At 44.5% G+C, this 21,120-nt stretch overlaps 4 protein-coding genes and 1 long non-coding RNA gene across 13 annotated transcripts in view; 3 read left to right on the top strand and 2 right to left on the bottom strand.

Annotated features, from left to right (window-relative positions):
- Positions 1-527: 527 nt before the first annotated feature.
- Positions 528-10,108, top strand: LOC116851420 (death-associated protein kinase 1-like). Of its 2 annotated transcripts, XM_032830785.1 has the most exons (20): positions 528-743; positions 1,371-1,449; positions 1,532-1,644; positions 2,189-2,349; positions 2,418-2,538; positions 2,773-3,073; positions 3,176-3,224; positions 3,704-3,820; positions 3,920-4,192; positions 4,328-4,510; positions 4,611-4,725; positions 4,918-5,109; positions 5,253-5,494; positions 6,430-6,519; positions 6,801-6,965; positions 7,058-7,276; positions 7,347-7,526; positions 7,600-7,893; positions 7,994-8,316; positions 8,400-10,108. In XM_032830785.1, exons 1-20 carry the CDS (start codon positions 704-706, stop codon positions 8,560-8,562), a joined length of 3,420 nt encoding a protein of 1,139 aa, XP_032686676.1. In that variant the 5' UTR covers positions 528-703; the 3' UTR covers positions 8,563-10,108. The 2 variants fall into 2 exon arrangements, with proteins under 2 accessions (XP_032686676.1, XP_032686677.1); XM_032830786.1 differs by lacking the exon at positions 6,430-6,519 and having other exon boundaries at positions 529-743.
- LOC116851421 lies at positions 3,068-3,705 on the bottom strand. The gene is made up of 3 exons (XR_004379581.1): positions 3,521-3,705; positions 3,308-3,403; positions 3,068-3,232 (listed from the first exon to the last, which is right to left on the bottom strand). It is a non-coding gene; the product is annotated as an uncharacterized LOC116851421 (long non-coding RNA).
- Positions 10,109-10,687: 579 nt separating the features above from the next.
- LOC116851425 (tropomyosin-2-like) lies at positions 10,688-13,540 on the top strand. 2 transcript variants are annotated; one of them, XM_032830790.1, is made up of 7 exons: positions 10,688-10,844; positions 11,310-11,607; positions 11,944-12,077; positions 12,178-12,366; positions 12,443-12,518; positions 12,603-12,735; positions 12,981-13,540. In XM_032830790.1, exons 2-7 carry the CDS (start codon positions 11,368-11,370, stop codon positions 13,061-13,063), a joined length of 855 nt encoding a protein of 284 aa, XP_032686681.1. In that variant the 5' UTR covers positions 10,688-10,844; positions 11,310-11,367; the 3' UTR covers positions 13,064-13,540. The 2 variants fall into 2 exon arrangements, with proteins under 2 accessions (XP_032686681.1, XP_032686682.1); XM_032830791.1 differs by lacking the exon at positions 10,688-10,844 and adding an exon at positions 10,851-11,059.
- Positions 13,541-14,311: 771 nt separating this feature from the next.
- LOC116851405 (tropomyosin-2-like) lies at positions 14,312-16,993 on the top strand. Its single transcript, XM_032830761.1, has 6 exons — positions 14,312-14,975; positions 15,327-15,460; positions 15,720-15,908; positions 16,142-16,217; positions 16,334-16,466; positions 16,565-16,993. The coding sequence occupies exons 1-6, from the start codon at positions 14,736-14,738 to the stop codon at positions 16,645-16,647; spliced, it is 855 nt and encodes a 284-aa protein (XP_032686652.1). The 5' UTR covers positions 14,312-14,735; the 3' UTR covers positions 16,648-16,993.
- A 139-nt stretch (positions 16,994-17,132) lies between these two features.
- Positions 17,133-21,120, bottom strand: part of LOC116851404 (Down syndrome cell adhesion molecule-like protein Dscam2) — a 137,143-nt gene continuing 133,155 nt past the window's right edge. For all 7 annotated transcript variants that reach the window (XM_032830750.1, XM_032830752.1, XM_032830751.1 and 4 more), the window contains one exon: positions 17,133-21,105. In XM_032830750.1, the coding sequence (XP_032686641.1) occupies positions 20,856-21,105 (250 nt within the window). In that variant the 3' untranslated portion in view covers positions 17,133-20,855. The remainder of the gene's footprint in view (positions 21,106-21,120) is intronic.

Here is a 21,120-nt window from a genome sequence, read left to right as displayed (position 1 = left end):
TATGACAAATTTTCTAAATTCACAACAATCACTTTTTATCATTTTATAATTTTTGTTTTACGCAAGACCGACGATTTTAACTTTCATATTTGTGTTTTGCATATTAAAATACATAATATTCCGAGCAAATTGTTTCAAGCAAATTGGTGAGGAAGCCCGTCTCCTTGACAATTATGTCAATTTGAATATGTTGAATATTCGAGTACATTGTGGCAATAGAAAGTGATTGTAGCTTTTATTGTTAAATTTTGTTAAAATCCGGCTGGCCACTTTTGAATCGTACTACGTCCTCGATTCTCCATTAAGGAAAGTGGCGTCTCGTAGTGGTGGCTCTTGAACGAATAAACATAACGGGTCTAACCAACTAAGCACCCTTCACAACAATTAGACCTGTTATTTCTACGGGGCTGTCATTATCCGCGTATCATTGCACTTCGAGAAAGAATAGCGCGGCTGTGACGTCATTTTCGCTAAAAGAAACGCTTTGATGCACGTCCTATGCATAGTGCAGGAAGTTCGGCTGAAAAGAACAAACCTGTAGTGCGTAGTGTAAGATGGCGTTCCGCGCGATACAGGCATATCGATTGTGTGTGTGGGGCGGCCGGCATGGGTGAAGGCCGTCGGATGCCACATAATTTTCGTAACGGCTCTTCGCAAGGCTCAAAACTGTTCGGATAGATCGAACGATGAGCACGACCGGGAGATGATGCCGGGCACTTCTCGCCAGCTGGAAACACTGAACGGTAGTAGAAATTGGTTTACCTTCTGTACCTTCTGCTTATCTCGGAAACGTCGTGTCGAATTTTGTCAAACGGGCGATTCGACAACCCTTCACTTTAAGGGGATAATATCAGGGATTGCGGAGCTTAATTGTCGCGAATCGCGAGAACTGTTTGGTAGTTCGACGATTGTCTCTATACTCTTTCTCGTACGCTTCTACATTTTTATTGTTATAAACTAATTTTGACAGGATGTCATTTTTCTGTCGTTTTATTTGCCCCAATTTCGAGGACCATTCAACGGATTTTTTATTTATTTTAATGAATGACCTAGCATGTATGTGTGTGTGTGTGTATTTCCGCGCGTTTAAATTTTATTATTCAAGAAATATAGAACATGATATGATAAATTAGTATTAATATATGTATCTCTTTATATTTATTTTTAGAAGTATAATTTATATAGATAGTAAAGAGAGAGAGAGAGAGAGAGAGAGAGAGAGAGAGAGAGAGAGAAAATATTTAATTTGCAAAACATTGCATTGCTGCAATTCCATATTTAATTGAACTTTTTTTAATTTGCATATTGTAGTACATATTAAGTTTTGATTTAAAAAATATAGTGGTTTTATGTTTATTGCTTATATGTAGATTGTGAGTGGGATACTTTAATGGAGGTCCAGCATGAGCCGATTGAAAAAAACTATCAGCTGCTTGAAGAAATTGGAAAGTGAGTACTCTTATCCACAATTCTTTCTTTATAATATTATTTAAATCTGATAAAAAATGTTTATAAATTTTTTATAAATCAGGGGTCAATTTGCTATTGTACGAAAATGCAAGGAAATAAAAACTGGGGCATTGTATGCCGCAAAAATTATGAGGAAAAGACGGGTTGCCAGAGGTGTAGCTGCTGCAGATATTGGTAATATTTTTATTTCTATATTGTGATATATTATTCAAGATAGTTTTATCCCCAGGATATTATGGAGCCTACTCTGTAATTTTTGACAGTGTTGTTATATTGTTATTGCGCAGTTATAATATATAGGATATCTGACCCAAAGTGTTCCATATCTTGTAGATTGAATCAAACAAAATAAAAAAAGTTCTCTATCATTTTTCAAATAATCACATAGATTTTTTAGTTATTCATTAAAAAAGATTAATGAATAGTCATGCGCGATAATGTACCAGTGTTCTTTAATGACTGAAATCTATGTGGTTATTTGTAAAATGATAGATTTTGTGTTCAGTTTGACCTAATTTGCATGTGCATGACATATGGGAGACTGTGTGAAACAAAAATTCCACCCTAGACTTCCCAGAGGTTAGGGACGTGTTTTGAAGATTTTACCCATGTAAAAAAAGAGTCTGTGTAGTAGAAAAGTTGCATAACGTCAACAACACTGTTATTATAAGTTACGGAACAGCCTCTGTATTTAACAGAATCAACTTCATTCTTTCAGCAAGGGAAGCCGGTCTTTTAGCTCGGCTGAGGCATCCTAATATTGTCTCCTTGTACAAGGTGATAGACACTGGAACGACAGTGGTGCTGCTCTTGGAATTGATTTCCGGAGGTGAACTGTTCCATTGGACTCCGTCCGGTGAAGCGGAGGCCGCGCATGTGGTATGTGAACGCATTCGCGAGCCGATTAAACGTGCCGAGTAATCTCTATCCGACGTCTTTTCCCCAAGGTGCGTCAAGTTTTAATGGCACTTAGTCACTTACACTCCCATCAAGTTGCTCATCTGGATATTAAACCTGAAAATATCCTATTATCGACGCCACCGCCGATGCCTAGCATCAAGCTGATAGGTAATGTTAGAGCGGACGGCACACAGAAAAACGTAAGCAGTGAGATTCAAACGGTAAGAAAATTGACCAATCGACAAATTGATTGTTCTTGAACCGTAAGAAGAAAATCATCGGCTGTGGTTGCTCAATTTACTTATTCTGTCAAGATTTTACTGCTTACATTTTTCTATGTGCCATTCGTTTAAAGTCTCCGTGTCTCCATGATCGTCAACACAGTACAGATTGCTTTCACAGACTTGGGTTTATCTCATCGGCTGGTACCCGGTTCCGAGCACAGAGCGTTATTCGGCACACCGGAGTTCGTAGCGCCAGAAATTGTGAATTATGAGCCCCTCAGTTTGGGCACCGATCTTTGGGCAGTCGGTGTGTTGACATACATTCTCTTGAGCGGTGCTTCACCGTTCTTGGGCGAGGACAAGCAAGAGACTTACGCGAACGTCGCTGCATGCCAATACCAATTTGACAATGAATACTTCAATAACGTGTCTGAGATTGCCAAAGACTTCATACGTTCCTTGTTGATCAAGGATCCGAAGTAAGTTTGCGAGAAAGCCACAAGACTCATTCGTAGAGTCTTTATTAGCGTTCGCGTAAACCGATATGAAAGAAAGAAAAAAAGTCATTTCTTTCGTTTCAGGGAGAGAGGGAATGCTGAATCGTGCCTTAAACATCCTTGGATTCTCACGGTGTGTTCCTGAAAACAACGATCCGCGTTAATCGATAATACTTGCACGCACACGCAGGCACACACAAACATACACATACATACGTTGCGGTTCAATGTACATTTGTTTGTTTCGAATACCCTGTATTGACTTTGTGCGTTTCCTTTTAAACAACTCCCGCCCCGATCTGACTTTATTACCTGTTGTACAGTTATGTCGTATATATACGTTGTTATATATACAAATTATTTTTTATATACAATATACATATTATTAAGTCAACAGTATATACATTTTTCTTTATTATATACGCGCACCTTGGTTACCGGAGCTATTAGATGGCAATATTTTCTTTTGACTTTTTATAGCGCACGTTCTGTACGCATCGAAAAGCGACAATGAAATCGTCACCGTTCATAGTTTGCTGAAGAAATTCACTAGCGCTTCGTTATCGGTGTGTCGACCACGATCTCAATGTTTTGTTCTGTTTTTGTGCACAGGAATCTGAAGCTCCTCAGGGTCTCGGTGGAGCGATGATCAGTGCTGTGAAGCGAGGCTGTGTTGAGGCTGTCTCTCAGTTATTGTTGCAGGGTGCTCCATTAAATGTGAAAGACTCTGTGAGGCATCTTTTATTCATTTTGCCGATGTACCGCATATCGAGAATACACACACATATACATATTTCACGCATAAAATGATAACGCGTTTCTTTTCAGAAAGAAGACACTCTTTTGCATATCGCCTGTGAGACTGGTGACGAGGGTATGACGACTCTACTGATAGAGAGCGGAATTGATCTGGACACGCCGAACAAACAAGGTCTCACGGCGTTACACGTGGCCGCTCGACACGGGCATATTAATCTGGTTAGACACTTGTGCCTTGCTGGTTGCGACGTCGATAAATCGAATCGTGGGATCAGGGCGGACGTCACCGCGATTAAGTATGGATATCCGGATATCGCCAACTTATTGGATAAGTTGCGAAACGTAAGTCTTTCTCTCTCTCTCTCTCTCTCTCTCTCTCTCTCTCTCTCTCTCTCTATCTGTTTATAATACCCACAATATTCGCTATGTTTGAAAAAATGGTTGCGAAAGTCGACTCACGATTTAATCCGCTTTCAGCCGAATCAGCGTGAAAATTACATTCGTCAGCTGCAGCCGACGCACAGACCGATAGATCGGCTGCATATACGACTGCTCGGACACTGCGCCTCCGGGAAATCGTCATTAATCAGTTCCCTAAAGTCTGGAATATTCAGTTTCGGCTTCTTCCGAAGGTCGAGAAGTCAAAACTGCAGCGCCAAGGTACGTTATACGATAATTGAAATATGAGGTGACGGGCTTACAAGTAATAAAAGTAATCGACGTGGATTACTCTTTTTATCTTCATTTTTTTCTCTTATAGAGAGAACCAAGTATTGAATTGGATGTGACGAGTAAGCACGGTTCTCTCAGTTTCGAGTACAGCGATAGTGAGTATGAAGGTACACAGGGAGTAGAGTGGAGTCGCGGTAATGTAGGTGAGCGAATTGTACTTGAATTATACTTAGTTTAATAGATGAGTGGATTTGCGGTAATGTAGTGTGCCACGTTATTTTTACGAGGTGTACACACATATATGTTTATATTTAATATATAATATTTAAGAATATTTATGTATATGTGAAACATATACAATTGACGGCATTTTCATGGATATGTTTGGTGAGCAGGTGGCGAGTGTGTCTTCTGGGAATTGTGCGGACGTGAGGAATTCCTGGCGTCTTACCACTACGTGCTCACATTTCAGCAACCGGCGGTGCATCTTATCACAGTCAGTCTGAGAGAACCGCTCACCGTTCAACTTCAGCAGATCAAATTCTGGCTGCAATTCATCTTGGATCGTATCAATCCGAGTAACGTCGGTAAGGGATCCAGCAAGAATATGAGTCCTATATATTTCTGTGTCTGTGTGTTTTGTAACTTACTTTGTGCGTGATTTATTTATACACCGGGGAAACATGCCAGGAACAAGTCTGATTTGTTGAAAATGCTTCTCTCATTGAAGGATTTGGCGGCAAGTGCAGCGACGTAAAAGTAATTTTAGTCGGTACTTATGCGCCGGAACCTTTAGCCCCGAATTCGAACGGTGGCAATCTACTCGCACCGCTCTTGCCATTTCTGAAAGACTTTACGTCGATTCTCGGGGAGGAGCCTCAAATGGTAGCACTGGACGCGACTAATCCCTCTAGTCCCGGCCTCAAACTCCTCAGATCGTACTTAAATAACGCGAGGATGGAATTTCTCGAGGTGAAGCGATTATATTCTCTGTACAAATACAAATATTATTTACTATACCGTATCTATAATATTAGAAGAGATACCGTTTTCTCGTCGTCCTAACTTTAACCGAGCAGCGGCTGAAAATTTTTTTTCCGCTCGATCCCGGATGCTCGATCCGAGAGTCTCCCTTTCCCCGACGAGAATCTGTAATCTCTTCTAGTCTTAAGATTATATTTTCACCATCGGATACTACATATATATCTTTAATCCACTCCAAGATATATCAGTAAATGCATGATATCAGTATGCTTGATACTAAATATATATACGAGCAGAACCGTTCGATCATTGATACAACCGGTCGATACGCACGGCTAACTAACCAACGACGAATGTAAATAACCACGTTTCCGCAGGGAACTATAATCTGTACAGCATGCGATAAATGTGCGCGTTTCCGTATCTTTCCCCGTCGGTGAAACGGTTCTGGTCAGTGATGAACTCTACCTCATTACGCTATTATCTGTATAATTCACTCATCGATCTGGGATCTTGCAGCGCCGACACGCTGTCGGATCCGAGCATTGACTCCTACACCGCCGGAGACAATGCGACGATTTCTCTACTCACTTATACGATTTTCCTCTAGTCATCCATGATGCATGGTTGATTTGATATATGTACAAAGAACTATAAAAGCATCGAGAGTACCTTTGTATGTCTCATAACTCTCTTGCGACATTCAATCATTTGCAATGTTTGATTGAGCACACCTTTTCAACGTGTCCGATATCATGTCATATATATGTATATGTATATGTATGTGTACATCATATATATATATATATACACATGTATAACCACACCGAATCGAATTATTAAGAACATATGTTTTAGTTGCTGATTATTTGGCCATTAATGTTTATTAACATCAGCCTTAATGCATGCAATGCATGATGTAGGATGGACCGGAAGTTGCAGAAAGTATTCTCCGACGTGACGCGCCGCGTGCTGCGGCTACGTACGTGCCCCTGGCGAATCTTGATAAACAGGTCGAAATACTTCTCTCAATTCCTTTAATAAGAGTGATGTGTATAACGAAACTGTACTTTGGTTCAATAGTTGCACTAATGCTTTCTCCCATATATACATACATGCACTATATATATATAAATATTATACATATATATATTGTCAGACTTAAAGAAAGAACAAAAAAGAAAGACTATATATCTCTTTCTTTCTCTCTCTCTCTTGTATATATTTTCTGCATCAATGTGATAACTTGTTAATCTATCATTCTGTTACTATGGATTTTAATCGCGTATTATAGAGCGCCTTAGTGTGGACCGGTCTCGCTGAGGCATGGAGGACGTATGTGCAATCGTTGGAGATACCGCCGTTGATGCTCACGCAGGACGAATTTCTCAATGAAATCCGAAAGATCAATCCTTTGGTCTGTTTGGAGCACTGCAGACATCTCGGGCTGCAGTTACAGGTTCGCGACTTGTAACTCTGATAGAATGTATGATACGACTAACGTTTTTCTTTCTCTTTTCTCCAAGGTAACTTTATGAAATCATGTTGCAGAATTTGGGAGAATGCATTTTATTGCCGGGTAACCTGATAGTACTTAGTCCCGAGTGGTTCTGGCAGGACGTGCTGAATTGGCAGCTGAGTCCCGATCAGAGAGGACGGCTGGGCGGCCGAACCACCGGTGTTTACACATTGGAAGATTTCCAAGCGCGATGCCCTTGTCCTGCCGCCCAAGCACTACAAGCCTTGCAAGCGGTCAATCTATGCGTGCCGGTACGTTCTAAAAAATCCGGCCGGATGATTAATCATTGTTACACGCGTGCATGGCTGTTTGCCGTTTCAGTGTGAGGTAGACGACGATGAGGTGGAGTACGAGATACCATGTCTGAACCTGGTGGAGCGTCTGCCCGGCCTGTGGGAGCCGTGGAAACCGTGCTCCAACGCGTTACCTCACGCTGGCTTACGCCTTTGTCCGGAGGAAGCGCCTTTGTATCACTTGACCGCGATATTTACGCACTTGCAGGTAATCGATGCTCTTAATAATAAATAAACGTGACGTAGAAGAGAAGTTAAAATACCTCGAATCACACGCGTAGGCGCAACTGAGAAAGATCACTCAAACATGGGATCCGTCCAACTCCGACCTGTATCAATGGTGGCGAGGATCGAAGCTCTGCGTCGGACCATGCGAGAGCATAATCACTTTCGAGGAAGAGGAGCACAGCTGCATGGAGATCCAAGTCCGCGGGCCGCGCGGTTCCAGTACGCAGTGCTTCGCTCTCTTCAGCGTGATCTTAGACGCGATAGACACCACCATCGAATTGGTCGCGCCCGGGATGTTGCTCGAGAGGCATTGGCTGAGTCCCAGTCAGCTTCGAGAGTACGAGGAGGTGAGGTGGAATGCGTGTTGTACATATATATTTCTGCACCGTGCAAAATCGATGGGACAGAACATCCATTACGTGTCTATTTTATCGCACGCACTTCCAGGTGATTCATTCTTGGACGCCCGCCACTGTTATATCAGCTTTAATCGACAAAGGCCTCGAGGAAGCGACCCTTAAGAACCCTTTGAACGATCGACAGGAGACCGTGTGGGAGATAGTGAGCTGTGGACTACCGTTGATGGAAAATTGTGTGCCAGGTCCAAAGCAACCGGTCAAGTACATAAAACCCGCCGTGCAGAGGCGACTCGCGCAGATGCTGGACCCACCTGATCACCACGGGAGAGATTGGTGTCTGCTTGCTGTGAGACTCGGCTTGGGCGATCGTGTTGCCCAATTGGATAGTACAGTGGATAGCCCGACGTTGAGGTAAAAGATCATAATCTTCTCGAGATATTCGTGGCGTGAGTACGAGTTGCGATTCATCACTTTTTACCTTTTTGTTTTCGCAGATTGCTGAATTGTGCGGGTGCAGAGTGCACCGTCGGCTCGCTGGTGCAACAATTGCGGGCGCTCGACCGCGAGGATGCCGTGCACCTGTTGCTCACGTACACACCAACTTACGTGCTATTAATGTCTGTTGACTCCGAGACAGGGTCTAATCTCTCCAGATGACGATGCTGCTCCTATCAGTGGCGCATTAGCACCTTTTAGGTTTCTCCCGATGTCGTGCGCCTATATGCGTACGCGCGTCTTTAATGAATTCATAGCATTGTCTCTATTTCCGCCCAATGAAAAGCCGTACGTTAATTTAAGTATATGTATATCGTGATACGTAATTTAACTTTAGCGATTGATCGCGCTGCACTTAGGACTTGAGCGACATAGAAGAAGCCTGTGACTTCTTTCGTTTCGTGCTTTCTCGTTCTTCTAATTTCTCTTTTATATTGTACTTATTAGCCCGCAAGGTATTTGTTCAAGTATATACCCGTATATTATGTTCGATTAATTACAGCGAGCGAAAAATTGATATCTTTCGTTGACGCTTCTCGATTGTTGGTTATTGTATATGTAATCAGCGTCATCTATGCCATACCATTCCCTGAAGCGAGAATTATATGATTTTCTGCCTTATACTTAAAGTTGAATATTGCATAAGTAACTTTAATTATAATAGTAAGGATTATAACGACTATTATATTAGAGCGATTTCAACTTTACGCCTATGTAAGGTGCATGTATAAGTTTGAAAATCGTGTAAGATTCATAATCATTCTCGATTTGGGAATGGCATGTACACGGTGCCGATCGTATTACGGGTTTCCGCGTTACTTAACGCTCGTTTGTCTTTCTTTTTTACTTGATCGTTGCGTTAGTGGTCAACGTCGCGCATTATCCGCGCGACAGTATTGTACTGTTTGTTACGCAGTTTGCGTTTCTCCTCGTTATTACGAAGCTGTTGTGCCAGGGAAAGTGATGCATTTACACATTACGATGCGATATAATCGTATTTGATATCGATATATTGTTTCGAGTGCTTTTCTTGATATGCATATATACATATATTACATCTTTGCCAAAACTCTATGTCAATATGCACCGCTTTTTTTTTTTTTTTAGTACCGAAGGTACTCGTCGTGAGACATGCGTATGCGCATGGAGAACGAAACGATCATCCGCACAGTCTGTTACTTTGGAATATATCGTCTGTGTGTTCGCACGATGGTGTGGCAAAAAAAAATGCGTATTTCTACCGAATTGTAATCTACTCGACGTCTTTACTGTGTGCCATGTTCGAAGAAAAAAAAAATTACCACGGTATATATGATACTTGAAGATGAGCTATACTTCTTATTGTCAAATAGGAATTCGATCCTTCTGAGACACCCGAAACAATTAAACGACGTTACTCCGATCGTTGGCAACTACGAAAGTCTGTTTGCGAATCTGTACTCGCAAATTGATCGCGAAACGATCTCACACCGTACGTGTGTCTAACAGTTTAAGAAGTGTTTACGATTAATAGTGAAATCATTCGTATCGAAACATCCGTAGAATCTTTCACTCGCGTAGCCTCTCTACTGTCTTTCTATCTCGTCACGCGCATCATCCCATAGTAGCTTACACCGACAAGTTATGTGTTACACAATTTCTGACAGACTGTTGTAAAGAAAAGAAATTAACTGGTAAAACGATTAAATATATCTTTCGCTAGATTTAATCGTCTTATTCATTCTCTTAGTTTAAATTACAGTTTATAATCCCGTTGTATCTAGAACTCACGAATATGGTTCTACTGATCGTCGATCTCATGATAGATCCTCAATCATAAGGATCCAGACAGTGAACTGGCAACTCCTCGGAGACTTTACGGAGTTCCTTTCATCGTTAAATTCTGTATTTAATTTAATTTCATTAGTAAGTTTTAACTTTCAGGCTCTAACCCCTAGCTCTTTTGAGCTTTTATCAATCGCTATCGTCTCGTCGGAAGCTCGCGTATTCGATGACAATCGGCTCGCTTGACAAGCAATTAGCTAATGGGACGATTCAAAGGTCCAGTCCGACCCTGATCGGCATCACAGAGCCTCATCGGCGATGCTGATTGCGCCTGATGCAAGGGCTGATCCGGCTGCTGTTTACAACAACGAGGAGGAGTCGGTTACGTGGTCGTCGGGAAACAGGAACGGGATTCTTCTCAAGGGGGGGCCGAGAATAGCACGGGGACGAGCGGATATCGCGTTTCGTAGGCAGCCCATGGCGACGGAGGGCCCGGAGGGTGAATCCGGGCCGACGGCCAAAGTCTCCAAACAATTATAGAATTGGATTGGATGATCGGGGAGTCCGAGAGAGGAGGTGGCGGCTCGGCACCGGCGGTGACCGGTTTCGTTTTATTTTAGCTGAGCTGTCGAAGGCATCCGGTCGTGGCATTCTCCCCGCGGATCATCGCCGCGATCGCAGTGAGTGTTTGTCCCCCTTTAGTAGGAATTTCGCTTCTCGCCCGGCACCAGCGCTCGCGCGCGAGATTAATCGCGAGAAAAGTGGAAGCTCGGCCGGCTCCTTGGGCGTCCTCGCGAGCGCAACGCGAGACCGACGAGGTGTGCGTGCGCGAGATCAACGGGGGTGGCGATAAAATATCGCTGGGCGCTGATGAATGGGCTGTGACCTCGGGGCGGTGAGAGAGTAGTGCCATAGTTTCTCGCACATCTCGATTGCGCCACTCGGCGTCCTCCTTCTCGTTTTTATATTTAAAATACACAGAAAGAAATAATCATTTTTAATTTAATAGTTTTCCCCTTCCAAAAGAAACGTTTATCGTAGGCCTTGAATTGACGAGGACGTCGAGTTCTATTTTCAAACTTGTGGTAGTTCTCGGGTTGCGTTTTCTGCCCTTTGACGTTTTATTGTCTGAAATCGTCTTGCAGTTTTTTGAGACGGGCCAAGAGATAGTCGATAAAGGAAGATTGCAAGCCGCGTGTCACGATGGAGGCGATCAAGAAGAAAATCGCGGCGTTGAAGTTGGAGATGGACGCCGCGAACGAGAAGGTCGAAGTGAACGAGACGAAAGCGAAGCAGGAGAACGTAAGAGCCGACAGGCTCAACGATGATCTCAGCGACCTGCAGAAGCGGTTGGCCCAGTTGGAGCGCGATTACACTATCACCAAGGCACAATTGGAGCAATCCACCGCCGATCTAGAGCAATGTGAAAAGTCTTGGTCTAGAGTGCGTAACGATGATTCTCATTGATTTGGAAGATTAATTTTATTAACACGATATGAATTTTAGGATTAATATTAATATATTCCATTTAAGAAGTTAGATTCTTTTTTGTTCTTTGTAAGATTTCTAAGAACGAGTAAAAATCATGGAATATTAACCTTCATAAATAATTTAAACTACTTGAGAAGAGAGCTTGAATATTAAAAAATTATGGGAGTTATAAATCCTGATGATGTACTGAGGGTTGAAATCGTTGACTATCGTTGCATTGGACTGTGTTAAATTTTATGTAAAACGAGCAAATCGAACTATACTCTTACTTGCGTCATACACTAACAGGCAGAACAAGATCGGACCGTTCTGACGAAGAGGGTGCAGGAGATCGAGGCGAGTCTACACAAAAAAGAGGAACTGCGTCTCTCCGCGCAACAAAAGCTGGCACGCGCGACTGAACTCGCGGACGACGCGCAAAGGTTCATGAATTAATAGCGTTAATATCGCGAGAATGAAAACGATATGTACAAATGATACATATCGCAGAAAATCTGTATCGTGCATTCTGTTACGTTGTAGAATGTGTAATGTCCTGGCGGACAGAAGTCGCCTGGACGAGGAACGTATGGAGAAGCTCATGTCGGAGCTGAAGGACGCGAGACTGATCGCTGAGGACGCCGACTCCAAGTCCGACGAGATCTCCAGAAAGCTGCAGTTCGTCGAGGAGGAGTTGGAGGCCGCGGAGGAGCGAGTGAAGACCAGCGAGGCGTACGTATACGACTTCGGTTCGCAATTCGCGTAACGACAGGCTGTCTCACTCTGAAAAAGATATGTCTCTTCGCAGTAAAATCGTGGAGCGCGAGGACGAGCTCTTCATCGTGCAGAACATCGTCAAGTCTCTCGAGGTGTCCGAGGAGAAGGTAATGGCAAAACATGAACGTTCTTCACGATTACATCGCCGTCTATTTCACGGCCTGGTCACGCAGCGATCGACTTGATTTCAGGCGAATCAACGAGTGGAAGATTTCAAGGTTCAGTTGAAATGCCTGAAAAAGAAGCTGAAGGAGGCGGAGAAACGCGCGATCACGGCAGAGAGAACAGTGAAAGCGTTGCTGAAGGAGGTGGACATGAAGGAAGGTAAGATATGTATCTATTTCTATTTCTGTTGTACTCCATTGCATACAAAAGAGAAAATATCGATATAATACATATTAAGAAGGTATATGAAGGATAAGGACGGCAGCAAAGAGTGTTACTAAACCAAACTTGAGATACACAATGAAGAAGAAAGTCTTGTCTTGTCTTTTATTCTTATTTATCAAGTTAATCCCAAAGAGAAAAATGATTGTGCAACACACATTGATGTGAATCTTTATTTTCAGACGAGCTCAGAGAAGAGAAGGAGAAGTACAAGGCGGTCTGCGACGACATGGACGCGACGTTCGCCGAAATGACAGGATATTAGAGTCTCAGGATACGGATTCCTCGGCTTGATTCCTCGCCGCTCTCCTCCTCGCTTCTCTCCGCTTATTCGCTATCTGTATCTATACGCGCTTAGGCTGCTGTGCTCTGCCACTATTCGTTCGCCGCGAAGTGCCATAAGCGGCAGTAGAAATAACCCGCTTCGCGCGGGCCGCGCAAAAACGCGACTGACGGACAAGGCGCGCCATGTGCACCGCGTTCGTTTGCTATAACCGCCTCGCTTCGTTCAACACCTTGCCAAGAGCGGCGGGCCAGTGTGGCATAACTGGTTCATGGTCGCTCGTGGTGATCACTCCTGGTCGATCGAACACTGACGATTTCGTCTGTTTCTCTTTTCTTTCAGAGGCCTCGGAGGGACGCTATCGTCCGCTGCGCGCGAACGACGTCGCCACGACATCGCGCGATCTTCTTATCGTTCTATGTGACATCTGTATTTTCAATAAACGACACCACACACGAACTCTCCCCCGTGATTTTTTATTCCGCCATTCTACCCAAGTCGCGCTGCCGACAGACTCGTCGACAAAAAATATTCGAAGTTGAGTAATAAATAAATACGAGTAACGAGAGAAGAACAGTAGAGTCGAACTTTCGTTTCGAGATCAGGAATTTCCTGTGTTCTATATAAGACCTTTAACGGTAAAATAAGATCAAAGAATTCTGTACTATTAAATATTGCTCCGAGTGAAGTAAATAATTATTGATATTTCTTCTTACGCAATGAGGTCACCTGTGATGACTTTCTTTTGTAATTTGTTCAGTTGCATATTCAAGAATTCTCATCATCCTTTTTTAGGAAGATTGACTGACTTAGACATATTAACTAAAAAATTAATGTCAATCAGGTGTCGTTTAATCTTCTCAATAAATAAAAATAAAGAAAGGCGATTCTTATTATTTTTATTATATATTATATTATGTGTGTATGTGTTATATGTTACATTATGTGTGTTATTTCACGATTATGCACATACACACATACACATATAAAGTGAATATATTTTAAGATGTCGATAGTCTTCGAAAGAATCGGCAGACCGGACTAATGTTCAGCCGATCAATGTATGTACGATCGGCAATTACTAGTGGTACAATAAAGCACATTGGCGTTTTAAGAAGCCCGAGAATTCGTTTGAGTCTAACTAAAGCGACGCACGGTTTGGTTCTTTTGCATTTCGCCGAGCCTATAAAGCATTGTTCTCATCGGTCATCGGGTACAGTAACCCACGAGCATTGCATTTGATACTTCGTTCGCTTCTACTCAATTGCTTCTACGCAATTACAAATTTTCACTGTGAATTCAAGTCGGAAATCTTTATTTCTTCTCCCTCTCTCTCTTTCTTTTTGTATAGAACGAAGAGAGAAATTCTCAAGTGAAAGTGTTGCACGTGCATCGACTCAAAACATTCTCGACTGAATTTAAGCTCGATAAAAAACTGAAAGCAGAGATAAAATTATTGCTATCGAAGAAGCAACTGTGCTGAAAATTCGACTTTGACGACTCCACGACTAAATTGACGAAATAATTCGGTTTAACATCAAAAACACACGCGCAGAAGAAGCTGACACGTTGTTGGAAATTCCATTCAATTAATCATCATCGCGACTAGTCCGTAGGAGAATAATATTTCCGATCAGCTCCTAGCTAAGCGACTATGAACGCCATCAAGAAGCGGCTACAGACGTTAAAGCTCGAGAAAGATCTTGCGATGGACAAGGCCGACTTGTGTGATCAGCAAGCGAAGGAGGCGAATCGTCGGGAGGAGAAGCTGAAGGATGAGGTGTGTGAATTGGCGAAGAAGCTGGTGCAAATGGAGCACGACCTGGAAGTCAGCAAAGCCCAGCTAATTAAGTCGAACAGGGACCTCGAGATAAAGGAGAGAGTCTATATCGTGGTCAGTGAGTTTGGAAAAATGCATTCCTCGTATCCTCGGACTAATTATTCCAACTAATTATTAGTATTCTTCTCTCTTGTGCCGATTGTGTCAGGAGTGTCTACCAGTAGTCAAGTATTTCAAAATGAAACATAATTAAAAATCCGCAGACCAAGCTTTTATTTCATAATTAATGACACAATAAGTTGAATACCTTACCCAAGTAGCACGATAGGAAAATATTGTTTCTACACTGTACAGCTCAAGTAGAAACTAATAGATATAAGTCTGAAATATATCAGAAAATATCAGATAAGAACAAGTCCTGCAAATGCTTGATTACTTAAGGATGCTCCCAATACGGAATTGCAGACGCAGTCGGAGCTGGCGGTGCTGAACAGAAAGATGCAGCAGTCCATGCAGAATCTGGAAAAATCTGAGGAGCGACGTTTGTCTGCTCAAGCAAAGCTCGCGCAAGCCATGGAAACCGCGGAAGACGCGAAACGGTAATGACTTCACGCTTCTACGCGACACGAGACTCTTTTTCATCATATTTCTTGCAAGCTCCTCGCGTTCACTTAACTATTACATGGGCTTTCATCTCATTACGTAGCTATCGCAGTAAATATTACAGCGGCACCTACGCCACGCGAAAGTTTTAGAGTTACGGAGATTACGTTTTCGCTGACTCGTGACATCGCGTCACTATCACCGTGGGGGAAGTTACGAGTGCCATAAACGTAAAGCGAGATTCTTGTTACTCAGCATCTGCAAAGTCCTGGAGAATAGGAGCAAGCAGGACGAGGAGCGGATGGACCAATTGACAGCGCAGTTGAAGGAGGCGAGGCTCATCGCCGAGGACGCGGACACCAAGTCGGACGAGATATCGAGAAAATTGGCATTCGTCGAGGACGAGCTCGAGGCGGCGGAGGAAAGGGTTAAATCGAGCGAGGCGTACGTATCGCGCGCGATTCTCGAAATAGAGCGGCTGCGTTCTTCTCTGCTGAATCCTGCCTCGTCTATTCTCAGTTTGTGTCGGGAACTTTTCAGAGGCCCCGCACACTTGCAAGCAAGTTTTTCCGTAGCGCTGAATGTTCTTAAAACTTGACATGTTTGCACTGTAGTAGATGCTTCGAAACCATTCGAAGCCACCACGTAATTAACACACGCGATCGTCTGTGTCTCAGGAAAATTATCGAACGGGAGGACGAGTTATTCATCGTCGGGAATATCTTGAAGTCTTTGGAGGTGTCCGAGGAGAAGGTAAGAGACAGTTCCGTGGATTTTGAGATCATTCTTTCCGCATTCCCATAATTATATATATAATAAATCATAATATATAATAAATCAATGCAAAGAACGTTTGAACTATGTCGCAGGCCAATCAGAGGGTAGAGGAGTTCAAGACGCAATTGAAGGAACTGAAGATAAAACTGAAAGTAGCCGAGAAACGCGCCATATTCGCCGAGAAAACTGTCAAAATATTTGCGAAGGAATTAGACAAGAGAGAAGGTGAGAATCGTCTTTCCCACGTGCATTTTTTGCAGATTCTGATTTTTGCAAGTGCAACGCAAGCGAATCGATTGATCAATCCGTGATTTCCTTTTCAGATTACCTGTTAAAGGAAAAGGAGAAGTACAAGTACATCTGCGACGACCTGGACTCCACGTTTTCGGAACTTACGGGGTACTGAAGAAGTCTTCGTGTATCGAATGCGTCGCTCGCAAGTGTTGCTTGGATCCAGGGCCATGAGCGTCCGCGAATGCAAGTCGCACGTCGAGCGTCTCATACTGAGAAAAATCCTTCAGTTATCAGAACGAGGGCACGCTTGCTGTTTGATGATTGTTAGGAAAACAGATCGAACAGTTACCGTTAAAAATCATCTCTCATCATTTGTCATTTTACCAAACACACATTACCTGATATACAAGCTACATTTGAGATCTGTTTTTAGTTTGAACTGTTTTTGTTTGCTTAGACCAAGTTAGTTACATCTCTCTCTATGGCAGAAGTTGCTTAAAGCAGCAAATTGAAAGTAATCATCATTTATTTCCCTCGCGAAATCATTCGCTGTCCCATATCAATGAATAATTTGTTGCGGGTATTGGGAGTAAGTTAAATTAGCAAAACTTTTTCTCTCAATGCAGGGATCGTGATCCAGTGAATCCAGCCGGCACATTACCTTACACGATATCAATTTATTTAATCGATTCTACGATCGACACAATGCATCGAAACGCCGTACCACAGATTTAATACAGTTTAAATTCAATCGCACAATTCGTTTAATCGTACAACACCTCTCCTCCACGCTCGCGGGGGAACGGAGAGGAGGAAAGTCGCGGGTAGCAGCAGCAGCAGCAGCAGCAGCAGCAGCAGCAGCTCGATCATCGCGGAGCTCGCTCGGTGTGACTTCTCGCGCGATCTCGCGCCACGACTGAACCCTTCTTTCGCGGTGCACTCGCTGCGCTTCTTCTTCTTCCTCATCTCCTTACAACGACGTTAAACGCAGTTACAATAACAATTTGTCCGTTTGATTTGCTCACTCACCGACGCGTATCGACGCGACAATCGAAGCGCGACGTTCTCGAAGCGCTGCGCGGATCATCTCGGGATTATCATAGGGGGTGACGAGAGGATGCACCGAGTTATGTCACCGCATCATCCCTCGAGGACCGTGTAACGATTCGCGGTTTAACGTAAATCCGATGTAAAAAACAGGATGAAAAGGCCACGTCGACGAGAGATCGACGTGTAGTCTCGAGTGGACGGCTCGGATAAACGGCAGGTGGTGCGTCGCTTAATCCGGTTTGCTCTCGTGAAAGATTCGCGCGGTGTGTGTGTTCTATATGATGTGTAAAAAATTCGTTGATCGGTCGCCCGAGAGGTCGTGCCGGGCACGTGCCGTTGGCAACAATTTTGTCCATTGTCCACTCTCGCGATTATGATTATCACCGGCAACAAAGAGCAACTGGTCCCGCTGGGAAAGGTCACGACGAGAGACTGACAGAACTCGGTCGGCCCGTGACGCAAGAGAAACGACAGGAGAGAAAAGTATAGAAAAATCGCGCGTCGACGAGAAGTGTCCGGCAAAAATGCGCCGCACTGAGAAGAGAACACCCGAAAATTTGTTTGTGGAGTGCAACGGCCCACACCCCGAGCTTTCTTTCACAGCTAAGTGCGTCTCCAAAAACGGTTCATAGCCAATCCGAGGCATATGAGCCACTTTTGGAGGCGCCTGCGGCGATAAAGGAGAGTTCAGAATACGGGGCAGGCTCCATTTCCGTAAAACCAGGTTCACTTCTGCGAAATAAGGTTTATCTCGACGAATAAACTTCATAGTCCGTTGTAAATGCTCAAGTACCTTTCTCTTTCGGTGCATGACGAATCGCACTTCGCGCACGCCGTCACCGCCGTCCCCCTCCCCCCGCTTCTTCGCCGAATGGGAGAGGGCTGGTCGCTCCATCAAATGAATCGAACACTACGAGTTTGATTGACGTGCTTCCCTTATGTACATTAACGTATGCGTCGTACATCCGCTGTATGCACGCGCTTGTTGATGCCCGTGTACTCAAATATATGTATATTCACGTACGGGTATACCTACGGCCTCGTCTTCGTAGTGTCGCGCACACGGCTCGTCTCGATTTTCATCGTAGTCGTCGTCGTCGTCGTCGCCTCGCGACATCTTCGCGCTCGACGTTATCGCGCGACTAATGAACTTCCTCTTCCGAGTTTCTTCGGCACGGTCTCCGTTCGCACCACGAATAAACCGGAAAAGTGGAAGTACTCGTGCGCACAATCGCAGGTCCGGATATATAAAACATCATGTAGCGTACTTAACTATTTAGAGTCTCACAGCCGCGCCTGTCCGCGGCAGAGAAAAAAGGGTGTCGAACGGTTGCGCCCAGAAACTCGCGTCATTTCGCGAACAGTAAAAGTTACAAAAACGACTTCTGCGCCTTCCTTTTTCGCGTTCTCTGTTCTTCCCTTTCATTCCTCGTTCGGGGGTGCTTAAAGCGACACCGCCTATGAGCACCCCTGTTCCCGTGTACGGCAGTAAGTAGTCGTGATTAGCTCGCGGTATGGCAGTGGAAGTTATTGGAAGCTCCGCGGCGCAGTAGGATACGCGCGTTCTCGATTAATTCTATTGGCGATTTTTACGGTACTTTCGATTTTTCAGTCTGAAGAGTCTGAGCCCCGCTGGCACGCACGACTTATCGTATTACAGCAGTGTGATTGGTCGTGTCGGTTCACGAAGTGTCGAAGTGCGCGACATTAGAAGAGAGATTGAAGAAGAGAGTGAGAGAGAGAGAGAGAGAGAGAGAGAGAGAGAGAGAGAGAGAGAGAGAGGGAGAGAGAAGGAGAGACAGAAGGGAGAGACCACAGAGTCGATTCTCCTTTTAAATTTACAGAGCGGGAAGAGTAGCTTCGCGCTCGACTCTCCTTCTCGATCGTCTCGCTCTGCGCACGGAAAACGCTCTACATAGAAGTCTTAGGATTAATAACGGGCTTAAAGTAATCAACGGTGCTATTCGTACGTATATAAACTTTACAACGCAACAGAGCCCAACCATGTCAACGACAGAGACGAAGTCTGTAATTTTCCTTCTCCCTTCCGGTCCGTTCCCGCGTTATCTCGTCCCGATCCTAATAGCACACTTGCACAATCCGAACACAGACGAACATGGTATTCACGAAGGTGGCGAGAGCTTCTCCCCCGCTTCGTTATATTCACTCTTAAGTGAAATAGAAGGGAGATCAAGTTCTTTTCCTTTCCCCGGGAGAGAGCAAACGTCTGCGAAGAAAAGTAAAAGACAACGCGACAGAAATAATGTCGGATAATTTTTCCAGCATATAACCGCGCAGAACAGATTCTTGCGAGCGTCAGGAACACGATACTCCCGACGACTAATGTCTCCTAGAATCTCACTTGAAACTCCAACTGATTTACACGATTGGGACTGTACCAATCGGAAAAATATTGTCGTGAAGTTACGAGTAAATATGGTCATAGAAGTGTAACGAGAAACAAAGGTGCAAAGGAGAATTTCTCCCTCGGGGAGGAACGACAGCTCGCAGGGTCGCGCGGATGCAGCATGCCATCCGTTTAATTCGTCATTCGCGAGGGACTCTCCCGTGCTCTGTTCGTATGATTAAGTCTTTGGTCTCGAATGGATCGCCCGCCGGCGAACGACTCGCAGCAGGTCTGAGCAAATTGTCGTTTTGGCACGCATTCGCACGCGCGATTCGACCATCATCCACGCACTCGCTCGGGACTCACACTCACGCACTCACGCACTCCACGCACGTGTATCATCTCGCGACGCGTCGCGTCACGCAGCAAGGAAGAGGAGACAGACGCAACACGCTTTTAGATACTTTCGACTAGCTCTTTCGATATCGATTAACGAGGTGACGCGCTCACTCGTTAGGAGGACAACGAGGCAAGATCGGTGAGCTGTGAACGAAGGCCGCGTCTCCGTCTAAAGATCCTAAGAGTCGAAAGAAGTCTCGCACGGTGACAAGCTTGGTGTAACTCAAGCGACCAGTTATCTTTCTATCAGCTCGACGTTGTCCTTCGTTATTCGCGCATCCACCCTCGTTGTCTCGACTTTCCCCTCGATTTTGTCTACTCACGTCTCTCCCTATCGGTCGTCGTGAACAAGTAGAACGTAAAATTTACCTATCGTCGACAGAGACGTGGCCGTGGCAGTCGAGTGGCCCTACGCGGCCATGAGGGAATCCTCGACGAGACACGAAGGGTAAGATCAATTTTACCTAATCTTTGGCCCGTAGGATTGCGAGGGGGATGAGAGCTATATACCGTGGAAGAGTGATGTCGCGTGGGACAGAGAGACAGGGCGGGAAAAAGGAGCTGGATGGATGGGGGAGGGCAGATTAAACGGCGATGGAGTAATCCGAGGAGGGATTATTCTGAGTGCTCGGTCGCGACCACAGGGAGCTCCTCAGACCCAGTTTCAGTTTCTTCAGGGAGTCGATGTCGCACTCGGCCTCGCTGAGCTCCGGCCGATCGCCGTTGCCCGGCGTGGGCACCACGGTCCCCTGATTGCCGCCGACGAACGCGGTCTCCGCGACCGAGATTGGCGGCAGTAGCGTGCGTAGAGAGCTCCTGCTGGGAACATGCCATCTTACGAGACAGCGA

The sequence above is a fragment of the Odontomachus brunneus genome, unplaced genomic scaffold (assembly GCF_010583005.1).
Source record: "Odontomachus brunneus isolate Ranch 3 - 2012 unplaced genomic scaffold, Obru_v1 Obru_scaffold_175, whole genome shotgun sequence".
NCBI classification, from domain to species: Eukaryota; Metazoa; Arthropoda; class Insecta; order Hymenoptera; family Formicidae; genus Odontomachus; species Odontomachus brunneus.
This window is presented reverse-complemented; position numbering and strand designations above follow the sequence as displayed.